The 16006-nt window shown below is 55.5% G+C and overlaps 1 protein-coding gene across 15 annotated transcripts in view; it reads right to left on the bottom strand.

Annotated features, from left to right (window-relative positions):
• The window catches only part of GATAD2A (GATA zinc finger domain containing 2A), a 125653-nt gene that overhangs the window by 3661 nt on the left and 105986 nt on the right, over window positions 1-16006 (bottom strand). For 10 of the 15 annotated variants that reach the window (XM_010330177.3, XM_003942310.3, XM_010330176.3 and 7 more), the window contains 9 exons: window positions 13593-13725; window positions 13320-13451; window positions 11574-11663; window positions 10497-10628; window positions 10166-10333; window positions 7376-7655; window positions 4502-4800; window positions 3874-3948; window positions 3391-3586 (listed from right to left, as the gene is read on the bottom strand). In XM_010330177.3, the coding sequence (XP_010328479.1) occupies window positions 3391-3586; window positions 3874-3948; window positions 4502-4800; window positions 7376-7655; window positions 10166-10333; window positions 10497-10628; window positions 11574-11663; window positions 13320-13451; window positions 13593-13725 (1505 nt within the window). The remainder of the gene's footprint in view (window positions 1-3390; window positions 3587-3873; window positions 3949-4501; window positions 4801-7375; window positions 7656-10165; window positions 10334-10496; window positions 10629-11573; window positions 11664-13319; window positions 13452-13592; window positions 13726-16006) is intronic. The other 5 variants (XM_039465439.2, XM_039465437.2, XM_039465438.2 and 2 more) reach the window with 2 other exon arrangements.

A 16006-nucleotide genomic window follows, 5' to 3' on the forward strand; every position in this document is an offset into this window, starting at 1 on the left:
GACCAGCCACAGCTGCCTAGACCGCAGGTCTACCACACACTAAGGACTCAGGAGCCCTTGCAAACCTGCCCACCACTACTCTTCCATCAACCTTTCAAATCCCAGACCCCAGAGCTGAAGAGTATTTAGGCAGCAACTCAATGGCCTTAACATTCCCAGGCTCTGCCAAGCCACTTCCAAGTGCAGGGCAATCATCAGAGGGTCAGCAGCTACCCCCACGCTACAGAAATGAAGGTGCTGACCGCGGCGCTGCTTACAACAGTGGAAAACCATAAACACATGTGTGCAACAGGACAGTAATACAGGACGGAATACTACACAGCGATGAAAAAACGCTCTCAGCTGGGCACGGACGCTCAGCCTGGAATCTCACAACTTTGAGAGGCTGGGGCAGGAGGCCAGGAGATAAGAGACCAGCCAGGGCAACACAAGCGAGGCCACACCTCTAAAAAAATATCAGCTGGACATGGTGGCATGTCCCTGTAGTCCCAGCTACTCAGGAGTCTGAGGTGGGAGGATTGCTTTGGCCCAGGAGACCCAGGCTGCACGTGAGCTGTGGCGCTACTGTACTCCAGCCTGGGCACAGCAAGAAGCTGTCTCTGGAAAAAAAAAGAAAGAAAAAAGGAAAAAAAAAAACCTTATCTCCTACCCTCACGGTAATGTGTAGAGATGAAGTCTTGCTATGTTTGCTTATCTAGACTGGTCTCAAACTCCAGGCTTCACCTCAAGCAATCCTCCTGCCTTGGCCTGTCAAAGCACCAGGTGCCCGGCTCAAATTCTAATGCTTACAGTGAGGGTCTCTCATTAACGAACAAAGTAGCCAATGCAATACACACATTTCCACAAAGGGCCCTCAAGTGAAGTGGAGACACTGGGGAAAATCCCTAAATGTAACATTTGTTCACTTAGGGGAAGAAAATACAAGTCATTGCCATGGTCTTTTCCCCATATTTTCCAAATTTCCGTGATAGACAAATATGACTTTTATAATTGAATTTTTATAATTGGAAAAAATTTACAATTGAAAAATAAAGCAATACCCCCCACCCAGCACATGTAAAATCTTTGGTCTGAGGGTAAGGGCTGCCCAGACCCCTTGAGATAGGGTCTCACTCTTGCCCACGCTGAAGTGCAGTGCTACAGTCAGTGCTCACTGCAGCCTCAACTTCCCATGCCTAGGCGACCCCCCCTCCAGCCTCCCGAGTAGGTGGGACCAGATAGATGCCATATGCTTGGCTAATTATTATTATTATTTTGGTAGAGATGAGGTCTCGCCATGTTGCTCAGGCTGGTCTTGAACTCCTAGGCTCAAGCAATCTTCCCATCTCGGCCTCCCAAGGTGCTAGGATTATAGGCGTGAGCCAGCAGGTCTAACGCTAAGAGTATTTTTTAGTGGTGGTGAATACACTTTGTGGAAAAAGCGTTCTGAGGTCCAGTGTTCTTAGGAACCATGCCTATGTGCAACAAGGGCAGCACTCCAGAAACATATGCTCTCCTCAAGCCCTCGGGGTAATTTTTTTTTTTTTTTTTTTTAAGATGGAGTCTCTCTCTTTTGCCAGGCTGGAGTGCAGTGGCTCGACCTCGGCTCACTGCAAACTCCGCCCTCCCGGGTTCAAGCGACTCTCCTGCCTCAGCCTCCCGAGTAGCTGGGACTACAGGTGCATGCCACCATGTCCAGCTAATCATTCTATTTTTAGTAGAGATGGGTTTTCACCATGTTGGCCAGGATGGTCTTGATCTCTTGACCTCACAATCTGCCTGCCTCGACCTTACAAAGTGCTGGGATTACAGGAGTGAGCCACCATACCCGGCCACCCTGAGGAACTGTTTTAGGAAATGGTGCTTTCGACTATTTCTTTTCCCTCTAATCCTACCATCAGACACAACAACTAATGATGCCTTCATACTCCCTTTCAAACTTTACACACACACACACGCTGCTTCCAGATGACTTCAACCACTGTGTCCACATGCACACACTTATCAACTTCTCCTACTTCTTATACTTCCAAACCTCTCACAAGAGTAATTTCCGACCAGCCCATGAGTCCTTAGCTGTCTCATACCTGCTGAGCAGAATGTCTGGCTGGCTGGTTTGAAAACAAATGCACCAGACTATCCAGGCTGCCTGGATTTCTCTGCAGCTGAATGTCCGCCCTTTCCTGAACTGCCCCTACAGAGCCTGGCATCTGGGCATGTCCCTCAACTAGGACAGTGGCAGGCACAGTGGGCTCTCAGGCTCCCCCACTCTGCCTGGGGTCTGTCTCATGACAGGCCTGTCCTCTCCTTCCTGCAGGGAGCATGCGGGACACTTTGCTTCCCCTACGAGAGAGTGCCTGGCTCCTTAACTTGGCCCTTCCTCACCACCTTTTCTTTTCCCATTCTTTTTTTTTTTTTTTTTTGAGACGGAGTTTCGCCCTTGTTACCCAGGCTGGAGTGCAATGGCACGATCTCGGCTCACCGCCACCTCCGCCTCCTGGGTTCAAGCAATTCTCCTGCCTCAGCCTCCTGAGTAGCTGGGATTACAGGCACGTGCCACCATGCCCAGCTAATTTTTCGTATCTTTAGTAGAGACGGGGTTTCACCATGTTGACCAGGATGGTCTCGATCTCTCGACCTTGTGATCCACCCGCCTCGGCCTCCCAAAGTGCTGGGATTACAGGCTTGAGCCACCGCGCCCGGCTTCTTTTCCCATTCTTGGTGAACACAAGAAATATTAAACTTTTGTTCTAATGTTAGCACATACATGAGAAAATAAACAGGATGAAGGCCTGAAATAAACAGGTCATAGGGACCATGCCCAGGAACAGCAGGGCCGCGGCTGACTGAGCAGAGCCCACTCGAGGGCCTTCACTGCACTGGTGGTTCTCCAAACACTGTCTCTGGCAGGGCCTCCACTGACGGTCCCAGGCGAGCCCAGCCCCTGCTGTGGGCACAGCCCCCACCCCATGCTACTGTTTTACTCTACTCTGCACCTTTCGGTGTGACCACAGCGTGGAAGGCATAGTGACAGAAAAACGGATGTTCACAAAAGAAAGGAGTAACCCCGAGTGGGCAAGACGGGTGTGTGCTGCAAGAGTCCATGCGATGGCTGTGGGGGCGCCCACTGAACCAGTTCTGCCCCACGTTGTGTGTGTGAAAGGCTGAACTTGGGTGCAGAGAGTGAGGGTGATTATTATTTCCTATCTGCTTGGGGCTGTCACTTCTTCAGGGTGTCCTGGTTAGGAGCAGGAGAGGAAGCCTGAGTCCGAGGAGGCTGAGCTTGGGAAGTGGGTCTGGGGAGCAGGCTTTCCTGTGTTCACCCGGTGCTTATGTGCCACCGTTCAGGATAAGGAAGGGCGGACCCGGAAATGGCCAGGTCCCCTGGGGAGCCCTGCGGAGGCCACCCACCTGTGCTCAGGGGTGTCTTCTTCCAGTTGGAGGTGGCACTGCCCTTGCCAGCGCTCACGGTTCTCTCGGAATGTCTGCCGGTCCTGCTGACCAGGGCTGTGGCCGAAGCTGAGTTCTGCAGTTTGGGTGACGGACTGAATGTGTGCAGGACGCCTCGGGTCGTCGTGGCTGAACCCCGGGACAGCTGGCTGGAGGCCTGCAGTGGAGAGAGGGGCAACGGCTCATGCAGGGAAAAGGCAGCAGCGGGCGAGACGCTCAGCACAGCCTTTCCTTGCTCTGGCCGACCTCTTCCCACCCAAATGGGGTCCCTAAAGTCCAAAATCAGGAGACCAGGTAAGTTACACAGAGGGGTAGGGGAGGGGAGAGAGAGAAACGGAAATAGGGAGACAGACAGACAGACAAGGCAGCGTGACAGTCGGCGACTGACGTGGTCACGGGCTGCGGTGGGGGCGCGAGGCTCCCGGCGCCCGGCGCGGTTCTGACCTGTAGCACAGCCCCGTTACTCCAGTCGCGGGCCTCTCCTGAGCGGAACGCCAACTTACGCCGGGGTTTTATGACCTACACAAACGGGGGTTGAAATGGAGGTCAGCACCGTCTGCTGGCTGGCCCGGGAGACCGAAGGGGAGCCCCACAGGACAGGCCCGTCCCCCAGGACTTTAGGCGCCGCATGGGGATCTTGAGAAAATGTGTTTAGTGAATTGCAAAGAACTTCCAAGAAAACCAAAATTGCTAAAAGGGAGCTTTGGGTCTACAGAGGGTGGGAAGGAGAAGCATTAAAATAAAAAAAAAAACATGAGAACAAAAAACTTGATTTCAAACTTGTTCCTCTCCAAATTTAGCAAGAACATTTCTTCCAAACGCCCCTTTGGTATCTCAACGTGGCTTTCAGAAGTCCTTGGAGACAAGCAGTACTTGGCAGCCTGCAGCCTGTGAGTGAGCGCTATGAAGTCTAAAGAAACTGCAGATTAGTGTTTTCTCCGCCCAGTGCCACCATTAAGTGCAATTTAGACGCGCAGTTAACAATCAGGCAGCGCAGTGTGGGCGTGGGGCGGATCTTCGGAATGGCCCCTGCCTCCTAGGGATGGCACTGCCAGCGGCAGGCCTGGCTCACCTGCTTCAGCGCGGGGTGCGGGGCCGCGGCGGGCTCGGCCTTGGCCTGGGCAGGGGCTGCGCCCTGCTGCAGGAGGCGCTGCTCGATCTCCTGCTCCTGCTGCAGCGCCTTCACGAAAGCCGCCTTCAGCCGGCTGGTGTGCTCCACCTTGAGCGCCTTCTTCTGGTTGGTCGTCATGCAGTTCTCGCACATGATGGCTCCGCTCTTCTCCTCCCGCCAGCGGCACGTGAAGTCCGTCTTGCACTGTGCACACATGTAGGGCTCCCGGGACAGCACAGCGGTGGCCGACATCCTGCCCGCTGCAAGCAGACAGCACGTGGCTTGTGTCAGAGGGACAGGATGACAGTCAGGGCCCTGGCCGCACCCAGCCCAGGACGCTGAATCCGTTCTGCAACTGCCTACGGGGCACCAACATGTGGACACAGGGCTGGCCAAGGCCAAACAGCTTCTGGATACAATGGCCTCCCATCCCGCCCACCGCTGGACATGACACCACTGAGGACCAGCAGGGGCCGTGCCAGGCCATGCCTCAGTGTGGTGGGCACCCTTGCTTGTGTACAAGTTAACAAGGGTGACAGACAAGCCACGCAGTGAATGCTTTGTGGGTGCTGAGATGCTTGATTCATTCTTAGGAAGGGCCCCCCCCCACATGCCCTACATCCTGAGAAAGAAATTGAGGCCAAGAGAGACCAAGTGACCTGTGGATGTGGAGTAGGGATGGGGTGGCACGGCAGGATTCACACTTGGGACAGGCCCCAGGCTGCACCCAGGGCACAGGGTAGGTGGCATGCTACGGGGCATTGAATGCAGCGTCTCTTTGTGGGGGCTGCAAGAGGTAGCAGGGGGAAGTGTGTGTGACGCATGCGCTCAGGCATGAGGTGTCAGCGTATTTTGTGCCCATCTTTTTTGTGTTCAGCACTTAGGGGCCTTAACTGCTCTGGGTCACCAAAGACAATGTCAGAAGATGGCAGGGGCTAGGAGGTGGGGAATCCTTGGCCTTCCCTCTCCTGCCTGGACTGGCCTGGCCTTCTCTGGGCCCCTGGCCATGAGACCACCACCAGCAGCTTACATGCTCTGCTGACAACAGCACATCTCCCAGCACACGTCCAACCCCAAAGAGGGCGGCCACGGCCAGTGTGAGTGGCACCAGAAGCAGACGAGGTGCAAGGCTGGGGGCTATGGGGAGTGTTAGGAGTCCCTCCCACAGTGAGGTCCTGTTTTTGGCAACAAGAGAGGGAGACTGAGCCCTGATGGCAGAGAGGCTAGTCTGGGATAGCAGATGCCTACACAGGCAGAGGCACAGAGGGCAATGGCCCCAACTCGGCCTCCAGCCCACATTTCCTAAAGCAGCCTCAAAAGGAAGCACCTTGCTGGGCACGATGGCTCACGCCTATAATCCCAGCACTTTGGGAGGCCAAGGTGGGTGGATCACGAGCTCAGGAGATCAAGATTATCCTGGCTAATACTGGCTAACACGGTGAAACCCATCTCTACTGAAAACACAAAAAAATTAGCTGGGCGTGGTGGCAGGTACCTGTAGTCCTAGCTATTTGGGAGGCTGAGGTGGGAAAATCAATCACTCGAACCCGGGAGGTGGAGGTTGCAGTGAGCTATCATGCCACTGCACTCCAGCCTGGGCGACAGAGTGAGGCTCCATCTCAAAACAACAACAACAAAACAGAAAAAGAGGCACCAAAGGCACTGGCCAGGCTATGTCAGAGCCCCACCTCCCCACAGCTCACCCCTGTTCCCTCCTGCAGCTGGGAGCTGGAGGCCACGGCCCTGCATGTTGCAGTGGTCTCAGTACAGCCGGAAGTTACAAGAGCGACTTAGGGGCAAGGGAGTGGGCTACAAGCAACTCTACATATGAGGGCTGCTCTGAGGCTGAGCCAGGCCCAGCTCCCCCCCGGTGTGGAGGGCTCTTCCTTTTGGGGACCCCGGGTACCACACGGGAGCACTGAGAGGTGCACAAAAATACCCTAAGGGAGTGGGGAGAGCATCTTCCCAACCCCAGCAGCTGGGAGCACAGCTCAACCTGGCCCCCATGCCCTCCTCCCTTTCTGCATCCCGGGAGGTGGGCAGGAGGTGCTTCTCTGCACATACTCACCCTGCTGTTCCCAAGTCTTGTGCTGAGAGGGCTCTGAGGCCCTGGGGCCCTCATGGTCCTGCCCACTGCTCTGCTCTGAGGGTCTGATATGCTCACCATTAGAGGGCTCAGGCTCCCAGCCTGCTTGTGTCACACCCACCTTAACCCGTGGGCAAACGTCCTTGGTCTCCATGTCCGGGGAGCATGTTCCTGACTTGGCCACCCAGCTCCACGTGCCTGGCTGTCTCCATTGCTGTGTTGATCACCACCCGTAGGTAACTTTTTATTCCTAAATCCCCCAGGACACTGTGCACTCCCCACACTGCCCCTGAAGAGGGTGATCATGCAAGCCTGCCCAGGTGGGGGCATCGGGGTGGGCTGTCGCTCTCCCTCCTCAGAGGCTGGGAGCACTCAAGGCTCTGGAAGGTTCTGCCTGTGTGTCACAACCTCACACTGGCCTGAAAGCCCTTCATGGAGGCCAAGCCCATCAGCCTCCCACAGATGTGCACCCTCACCTCTACCCTACCACATGCCAGCGTCACAGAGGCCACCATTGCCCAACCCCCTGGGGCCTGAGCCTGTCGGTGCCTAGCTCTCAGAGGCCCCAACTGGAAGAGAACAGTGTCCAGACTCCACAGTGGCACTGATGGTGTCCCTGCCAAGCCCACCCAGCACCATTCTGGCCAGGCAGCCACACCCCAGCCTCTGCTGTGTGTCGGAAAGAACTCATGGGGCAGCACCCTTGGAGGCCAGAGGTGGAAGCAGCCCACTAGTTTCAGGCCACTCACCTTGTGTCTCCAGTAGGTTCTGCACCACCTCCTCCAGGCCGACCAGGTAGATGAACTCGTTGTTGGCAGCGCTAGGCAGGAAGTTCATCTCTGGGGCCGGGGGCTTGGGCGGGGGGATCTCAAGCAGCGTCTTCTCTAGCTGTTTGCGCAGCGCCAACTTGGCAGCTGCCTGTCGGCTTGCTGGAGACTCAGCGGAGGTGACCACAGAGGCCACACTAGTAGGGGTGGAGTTGGCCTGAGCAGAGGTGGCTGTCGTCCCCTTCAGTGATGCTGGGGTGGGCTTTGGGAGGTTAACAACTCAGTCAGGGCGCTCTGTGCGCTTGCCCAAAGGAAGGCTCCCCAGTGCCCCCGCGCCCCCACACTCCCACGCCCGAGGTCCCGTTGGCTGCACTGACTAACCAGTCCCTTGATGACGGCATCCTTACAGAAGTGAACCTAGCTGTGACACGCAACAGACTCTCAGAAGCCAGGGCAGCAGGGAGAACTGCGAGAAACACACCACCCTAGGAGGTGACTGCTCACCGGCACACCCATACTGAGGTTTACCAGATAAACTGCACCCACTGAAAATCTACTGCTTGCTGTGCTCCACCATGTGAATGTGAGGGCACCCACGTGGCTGACACCAGGTGCTGGTGGTCACCACCCTGCCCATCGGGGCCACTGTCCTCTGGCTGCGGCCTGGCCTGCCTTCTCGCAGGGTATGAGGGTGCTCACTGTAGTACCCCTATGAGCCTCTCTGCATGCGCTCCCCTGGGATGCTAACGTTTGAGGCAGTCCCCAAGTCCTATGGGGTGGTGGGAGAAGCAGCTCCTAGGCCAGCCTCTGCCCCTTGCCCTCCATCCACCCCAGTGCCACTTCATGGTCCTACCTGGATCCCAGCAGCAGACCCCTGACTGCCAACACCAGCCCCACAACTGCTGGATGGAGCTCCTCCCGAAACCCAGAACTGACCACGTGCCAGTGGCTTTTGGGGACTGAGGACCCTTCTGGAAAGCTGATGAAAGCTGTGCAGCCCTCCCCTAAAAAATGGACACAGCCAATGACTTGCAAATATCACACGGTAGGGCACAGGGTGTCCAGGATGCCTTTCCAGGGCCCCACCCCTCAAGAAAGGCTCTCAGAGACCGGCCTGCCGGCTCGTTGTCCTCTGAGCAACCAAGACCAAACCCAGGCCTCCCTCACCTCTGACCAGCGAGTTCCCCTCCTTCCCCTGATAGCCTCCCTCAGCCCCACTAGGAGCAGACCACCCTCTCTGCCACTGCCTGCCTGTGCCCACCCTCAGGGCACAAAGACAACAGAAAGAACTGGATAAAAGTTCACAGGAGGGGCCGGGCGCGGTGGCTCAAGCCTGTAATCCCAGCACTTTGGGAGGCCGAGGCGGGTGGATCACGAGGTCAAGAGATCGAGACCATCCTGGTCAACATGGTGAAACCCCGTCTCTACTAAAAATACAAAAAATTAGCTGGGCATGGTGGCACGTGCCTGTAATCCCAGCTACTCGGGAGGCTGAGGCAGGAGAATTGCCTGGGCCCAGGAGGTGGAGGTTGCGGTGAGCCGAGATCGCGCCATTGCACTCCAGCCTGGGTAACAAGAGTGAAACTCCGTCTCAAAAAAAAAAAAAAAAAAAAAAAAAAAAGTTCACAGGAGGGCAAGTCACAGTGGCTCATGCCTGTATAATCCCAGCACTTCGGGAGGCTGAGTCAGGCAGATCACTTAAGGTCAGGAGTTCAGGACCAGCCTGACCAACATGGTGAAACCCTGTCTCTACTAAAAATACAAAAATTAGCCGGTTGTGGAAGCAGGTGCCTCTAGTCTCAACTACTCAGGAGGCTGAGACAGGAGTATCGCTTGAACCTGGAAGGTGGAGGTTACAGTGAGCTGAGATTGCACCACTGCACTCCATCCAGCCTGGGCAACAGAATGAGGCTCTGTCTAAAAAAACAGAGAGGAAAAAAAAAGTTCACAGGTGTATGAAACTGTCTACCTGGGTCAGTCCAGGATTGGTCTTCTCTGCACTCAAACCCAACCTTTGAAAGCAGGCAGGGACACTGCCCAGAGCCTTGCTTTTGTCTGAGAAGGGCAGGCAAGAACAAACTGTGCCAAAGAGGGAAGAAACAGCAAACATGCCCACCAGCAAACATGCCCACGAGCAAAAGCCCCTGCAGACCTGGTAATTTTATCTGTCAGCCAAGGTGCCTACTTCCAGCCCACCCGCCTCTGGGTCCTTCTCTTCCCATCCTACTTTCCGGGGGTGGGGACAGACCCTCCCCATCTCAGAGACTCTGTACAGAGGTGAAGGGACATGCTGCTAAGAACAGATGCGCCTGGTGCCATGAGAACATTTGCTGAGGAGGCGACTGGAAGAAGCCACTGCCAGGAGGGCAGCATGAGCTCCGGTGCCCCCGAGGCATCTGCAGGCCCATCACCAGCCTCTCTCGGGCCTTGACCATCCCCTAAACCTGCTGTGTGCCACATGCTGTTTCCTCAGTCATGGAGCTGGTGAGCAGACCCCACCTTCAGCTCAGGTCTGTGTGTCGCCCCTCTTGGCAGCTGCCCACCTGTGCTGGATGGCAAGTCTGCCCACAAAACTTGTGCCCACAACTCACACAGCCCTGTGGCCCCCAGGAACTCAAATCCAAGCCCCTGCCTGGCTCCGAGGAAGCAGGCAGGTCACACCACACAGACTGGGGAGACATTACTGTGCTCCCAGAACCTGGGCCCAAGGGGAGCAGTCACAGGTGGCAGCTACACTCTCCCTGGTGTGGTGTGCTGTGGCACAGCCCTTACCTGGGGGATGTTGACAAGCAGGCTGGTGTTGGGAACGTTGGCGACGCGGATGAGGCCCTGCTGGATGATCCTCTGTCCCTGAATCTGCACACTGGGCACTGACGCTCGGGGGGCCAGGAGGAGGGGCGGCGGCCCTGTGCTGGAATGTTGCCTAATGCTGTGAATCTGCTGTTGGGGTAGGGTGGGGAGAACAAAAAATTCAACTGAGATCAACAATGTAGGGGACTCGAAGGTGCAGGGCACCTCGGCCCCAGGACTGGGAAGGGTCCTACTTTCGAAGGAGATGACTGCTGAGGCTGCAGGCCTCTCCAGTGCGCACAGCCTCGCTCACCTGGGCCCCCCTGACGAGCGGGGGCATGACGACCTGGGAGGTTGCCTGTGGCCCCAGCTTCGAAGACGCCTGCTGCCCACCACGGACCAGGGGTGGGGGTATGACACTGCCGGGCATCCGAGCTGAAGAGGTCTGTCAAAGACACCAAGACCCAGGTTTACATGAACACCCCTCCCTTTTTTTATTTTAAAACATGTAGGTTTGCTGCTTTTATGAAAGCACATACTTATTTTTTTTCTAAGTAGCAGAGAAGTTAAAAAAGAAAATTAGCTGGCTGGGCATGGTGGCTCATGCCTGTAATCCTAGCACATCGGGAGGCAGAGGCAGGTGAATCTCTTGAGCCCAGGGGTTTGAGATCAGCCTGGGTAACAGCAAAACCCCATCTCTACAAAAAATAGGAAAACTGGCCAGGTGTGGTGGTGTGTGCTTGGGAGGCTGAGGCAGGAGGATGGCTTGAGCCTAGGAGGCAGAGGTACAGTGAACCTAGATCGCCACTGCAGTCCTGCCTGGGTGACAGAACTAAACCCTGTCTCAAACAAACTAACACACAAGGCAAATGTCTAACACAAATTAGCAAAGATGACTACTTATTCTAAACATTGGAACAAGGAACAGTGACTCCAACCAGAGCCATGCAAACCTGGGCTCACTTCTGAGTGAGTCCCACCCACATGGCAGTTCATTCCCACGTGACACTGGCCCACCCAAGGCAGGATGGGCATGGCCACCCCCTAGAGGAAGCTGGGAGACCTGTTTGAGAGGAAGGGACAGGAGGGTCCCTTCCAACCTCAGCCGTGTGGCTGGGAGAAAGCTTCTCTGGCCCTCACCTGGAGGCCCCGGGAGGAGGCTCTCTGGCCCGAAGAGTCAACGTGAAGGGAGATCAGACTCGCCAGGGGCACTCACTGGAAGGCTCTCTTCCAGTGTTGGCCATAATTTCTGTCTGTGACATCAATAGTGGCCTACTTTGGACTGTGGGGCTCGGGAAGTTCGTATGTGCTTCTTCCTCCGGGCTGTAAGGGAGCCCAAGGGGCAGCAGTGCCGGCAAGGCACCCATGGAGATGCAGACAGGACACTGACCTGGAGTGATGGCTTGCCAGCAGGAATGTTCTGGGTACCCCGAACAAGCGGGGGAGGCGTAGTCACAGCGGTCCCGACAGAGCCTGCGGGCTGCAAGAAAGCAAGACACCAGGAGGTCAGGGGCCACGAGGCCCTCTTCCCGCACCGAGGCACCAAGAGTTAATGCTGGCGAAGAGGAGTGACTTCCTCCTCTACGGCATCAGGCTCTCGGAGGTTCTGCTTGAAGGCTGAAAATGACCCCGTCTGCAGCAGGAGGTGACAATTTCTACATGGGCCTAGGACAGACTTTCCAGCAGCGCCACCCCTGGCTCTCAGCATCACTTCCTGTCTGCTCCCTGACACCCACGCAGTGTCCGGGCACACCCCCTGTGCCCTCCAGGGGACAGAATGGCTGATGGTAGCAGCGCTGCTGAGACAAAGGACCCATGGCCCAGTAGACAGGGAGATCTCAATCACTGTGAGAAAACAGTGGCTCTGGGCACTTTTTAAAGCTGCATGTTCCATTAGAGAAGGGTCAGTGACAGATGTGGTGTCCCTTAATGAGTTTTCAGCAAGTGACAGAAAAAAAGAAACAGGCAGGCTCTTTCCAACCCACCTGCTAACCAGGTAGGTGGGAGGTGGGGCAGGGCGGGGGGTGGTTCAAAAAACAAACCCCCCAGGGGCCGGGCGAGGTGGCTCAAGCCTGTAATCCCAGCACTTTGGGAGGCGGAGGCGGGCGGATCACAAGGTCAAGAGATCGAGACCATCCTGGTCAACATGGTGAAACCTTGTCTCTACTAAAAATACAAAAAATTAGCTGGGCATGGTGGCGCATGCCTGCAATCCCAGCTACTCAGGAGGCTGAGGCAGGAGAATGGCCTGAACCCAGGGGGTGGAGGTTGCGGTGAGCCGAGATCGCGCCATTGCACTCCAGCCTGGGTAACAAGAGTGAAACTCTCACAAGAAAAAAAAAAAAAAAAAAAAAAAAAAACCCAAGTCAAGGCAGGGACGGTCTGGTTCTTCCTTCAGCTCTTGCTGCCCAGGACACACTCAGCTTCTGGTTCACTGAGACAATGACTGAAGTACTCTGGAGGTAGGAATTTCCCAGAACAGAGCACCCACAAAGCCTAACAAAATAAACTTAACCTTGCTGCCCATTAAAGCTGCATCTAGAAGCAGCACAACAGTGAGCTTTGGGCTCCAGGGAAGGAGGAACAGAAGCAGGGCCCTCTGAGAGTTGGGGATGAGCTCCATGGGAGCTCAGCATACGTCTAGCTGGGAGGGGACCGAGAAGCACAGCAGGAGGGAGGACAGCAGAGGCTGGGGCATCCCCTGCACCCATAGGCCAGGTGGCCTTTCTGGACAGAGCTCTTCATCCAGAAATGTGCTTCCAGCGGCACCAGACATTTGTACTCCACTTCCTTGACGCCTGTTGTCTAAGAAGTGAGCTTTAGACCCTCAGATCCAGAATACTCTAGACTGAAATTCACTTAACATTTAGCCAAACACAAAATGGACACGGTGCCCACCACTGTGGACACATGGCAGGGAGCTGCGACTCCCTGGCTCCTCTCTGTCTGCCCTGCAAGGCCGGCTCTCTCCTGGTCATCGTCCACACCCGCCACTCCACAAATGGGGGAGCCGGACCTTGCCCCATACTCCCTCAAAGAAGCCCTTTCACCTTTCTGGCTCCTGACATTGATGAGGGGGTCAAGGCAAGGGCAGGGGCTCCTGCTGGCGCAGAGAGGAGACGACACAGGCACGCACCTTCTGGGCAGTGGCTTCCTTTTGTATCTGACTCTGCCGCAGCTTTTTCAACAAAACGAGTTTTGCTTCTTCTAACCTTAACTCCTCCTTCAGCTGCTTAATCATCCTTTCTCGCTCTTCAGGACTGCTCTTCTGCAGGGGTAAGAGGAACAGGGCTGAGGAGTGGCGGTCTTGGCGGGGAGCAGAGGCCCCGCTGTCACCAGCTCCACCTGAAGGCACCCGAGTGAGCAGGGCACAGCGGGGCTCCGGCAGCAGCACCACCATGTGGCTCACCATGAGTGCCTCAGTGCTGGTCTCCTTCAAGGCCACCATGGTCAGCCCATTCACTCTCGGGCTCGAGGGCTGCTCGTTGTCGGAAAGCACGATCACGTCGGGTGACGGGGGTCTCCTCTCTGACTTCATGTCACTGTGGGGTAGAGACAATAGTGACCAGAGGGCCCCTGACAACTGGACCCAGCACCCACCCCTGTGGACACATGGCAGGGAGCTGTGACCTCCCTGGCTGCTACCTCTGTCTGCCCCTGCATGGCCGGCTCTCTCCTGGTCATCCTCCACATTCCCAGCCCCACTCCATGGCAACCGGGCTGCCTCCATCCTCTTACCCACACATCATAGGGCACCCAATCCCAATGCCCAGGAGGACACCTCAGTGGTAGTGACTGAGGGTGTGTATGCCCCCTAAGCGGTACTTAGGAAAACATGGCCACTCCCTCTACCATGTGGCTCAGAGTAGTTAAAACACTCGGCTCTGGATCCTGAGGCCCTGCTCAGTGGTAGCCCCTGGTGGGGTTTGTGCATGCTGGGTCTGATGGGATGTGTGTGCCTCACCACCAGCAGCAGCTCCTGTCCATAGTAGAAACCCTTTGAGGGGGAGCCCAGCTCCCTGCATGAACCAGCCTTTCTTCTCTCTCAACCTAGGCAGGCCAACAGCCCTCACACCTGGCAGCCAACCTGTCCCCAGAAGACTGAGGGGTGTGTCCACAGGCTGACAGCTTGCTCACGAGGTGGCATCAGGTGCTAGATGGCCCTTCTTGGGTTCCACATGGCGGCAGCAGCTGTTTTGAAACTGACTAGGATACAAGTTCTCTCAAAGACCAGAGACTCTCCACCTGCCTGATCTACTCATGGACTGGTTTCTGCCTGTTACTCTCCTGCCCATTGTTAAGTCCCAGCTCAAATTGCATCATGATACAATCAGGGGAAGTACTTGTAGGTTTTCCATTTTTGTTATTTTGTCAAAATACAGTCATGAATATCTAAGAGTGTGGCTGATGAGCTGCTGTTATTCATCAGAACCGGTTAACAGTGAATATCCATTCTGTGCTTACTGCGGGACAGGCTCCGAGCTAAGTGCTCACAGCACCCCCACGTCATGTGACCCAGGTAGGAACACATCAGTCTGATTTTCCTCTTCCTGTGAACGATCCTCTAGGATGTATGTGTATATCTGACACTACTGAAGGCACAAGGCTGATGACCTGCTGTGGTGTTACTGGCCCAACCCAAGTCCCAGAGACAGTACTTTGTTCCCAGTTAAGTACCTCCATTTGCTGACAGCACAAGGCAAACTGTCCCTGAAGATCTGAGTTCATTGTACTTTTTTTTTTTTTTTTTTTGGAGATGGAGTCTTGCTCTGTTGCCCAGGCTGGAGTGCAGTGGTGCAATCTTGGCCCACTGCAACCTCTGCCTCCCCGGTTCAAGCGATTCTTCTGCCTCAGACACCTGAGTATCTGGGACTACAGGAGCGTGCCACCATGCCCAGCTAATTTTTTTATTTTTAGTAGAGACAGCATTTTGCCATACTGACCAGGCTGGTCTTGAACCCTGACCTCGTGATCTGCCCGCCTCGGCCTCCCAAAGTGCTGGGATTACAGGCATGAGTCACCGAACCTGGCCCATTATACTTTCATCAGAGTGAATCCGGTCCGTTTTTAGACAGCAGGAAAACCAGCCAAGGACAGAACACGTCCTCTAGGTGGCACTGTGACCCAGAGAACAAACTCGGACAAAGTTAACTGGGAGCCACAGCTCAAAAGTTGTCCCAGTTCTGGCTCTGCCAGGGTCTAGTTGATAATCAGACCCCAGCAGGGTTAAGGAGAGTCTCAAGGATGAAGAACCTGACTCTGCTCTAGCAGCCTTCAGGACCTCTGAGGTCCCCTCCACACCCAAGTGAGCTACGTCCTCAGCAAAGGGCGGACACAGAGCACCAGAGGCTGAGGCTTGACCAACGCTACCCTGGACTCCAGATGCCAGACTCCGGAACCGCTTTATTTGCTCTCTCCTCTGGTCCCTCCTAATTCCACCCACCAGAGCCACGTGGCCGCTGTACCTGAATGCTGGTCCTATCCCTGATCCAGCCAACTTCTCACCAGAGACCTGGGCGTGGACAGAAAGGTGCCATTTTGAAATATACAATCCCCCAGGCAAGGGGTTATCAGCCACATTCTAAGTCCAGAATCTGGTAGTTTGTTTCTAAAGTAACCCAGGGTACCTCACTCAGGTCTTAGCAAACCCCGCCTGCATGTCTCCCTTGCTGCTGGCCCCGTGCCACCCAAGATCGACTTTCAAGGTGACCTCAGGGCTCTAATTCCAGGCTCCCTGGACACGCACACACACTAAGCACCTCAGAGGCAGGCGGTCCCGAGGCTCCAGCACAGAACTGCAGCTGCTGGCCTCCACCCAAAGTG

Source organism: Saimiri boliviensis, chromosome 14 (genome assembly GCF_048565385.1).
Source record: "Saimiri boliviensis isolate mSaiBol1 chromosome 14, mSaiBol1.pri, whole genome shotgun sequence".
Classification (NCBI taxonomy): Eukaryota; Metazoa; Chordata; class Mammalia; order Primates; family Cebidae; genus Saimiri; species Saimiri boliviensis.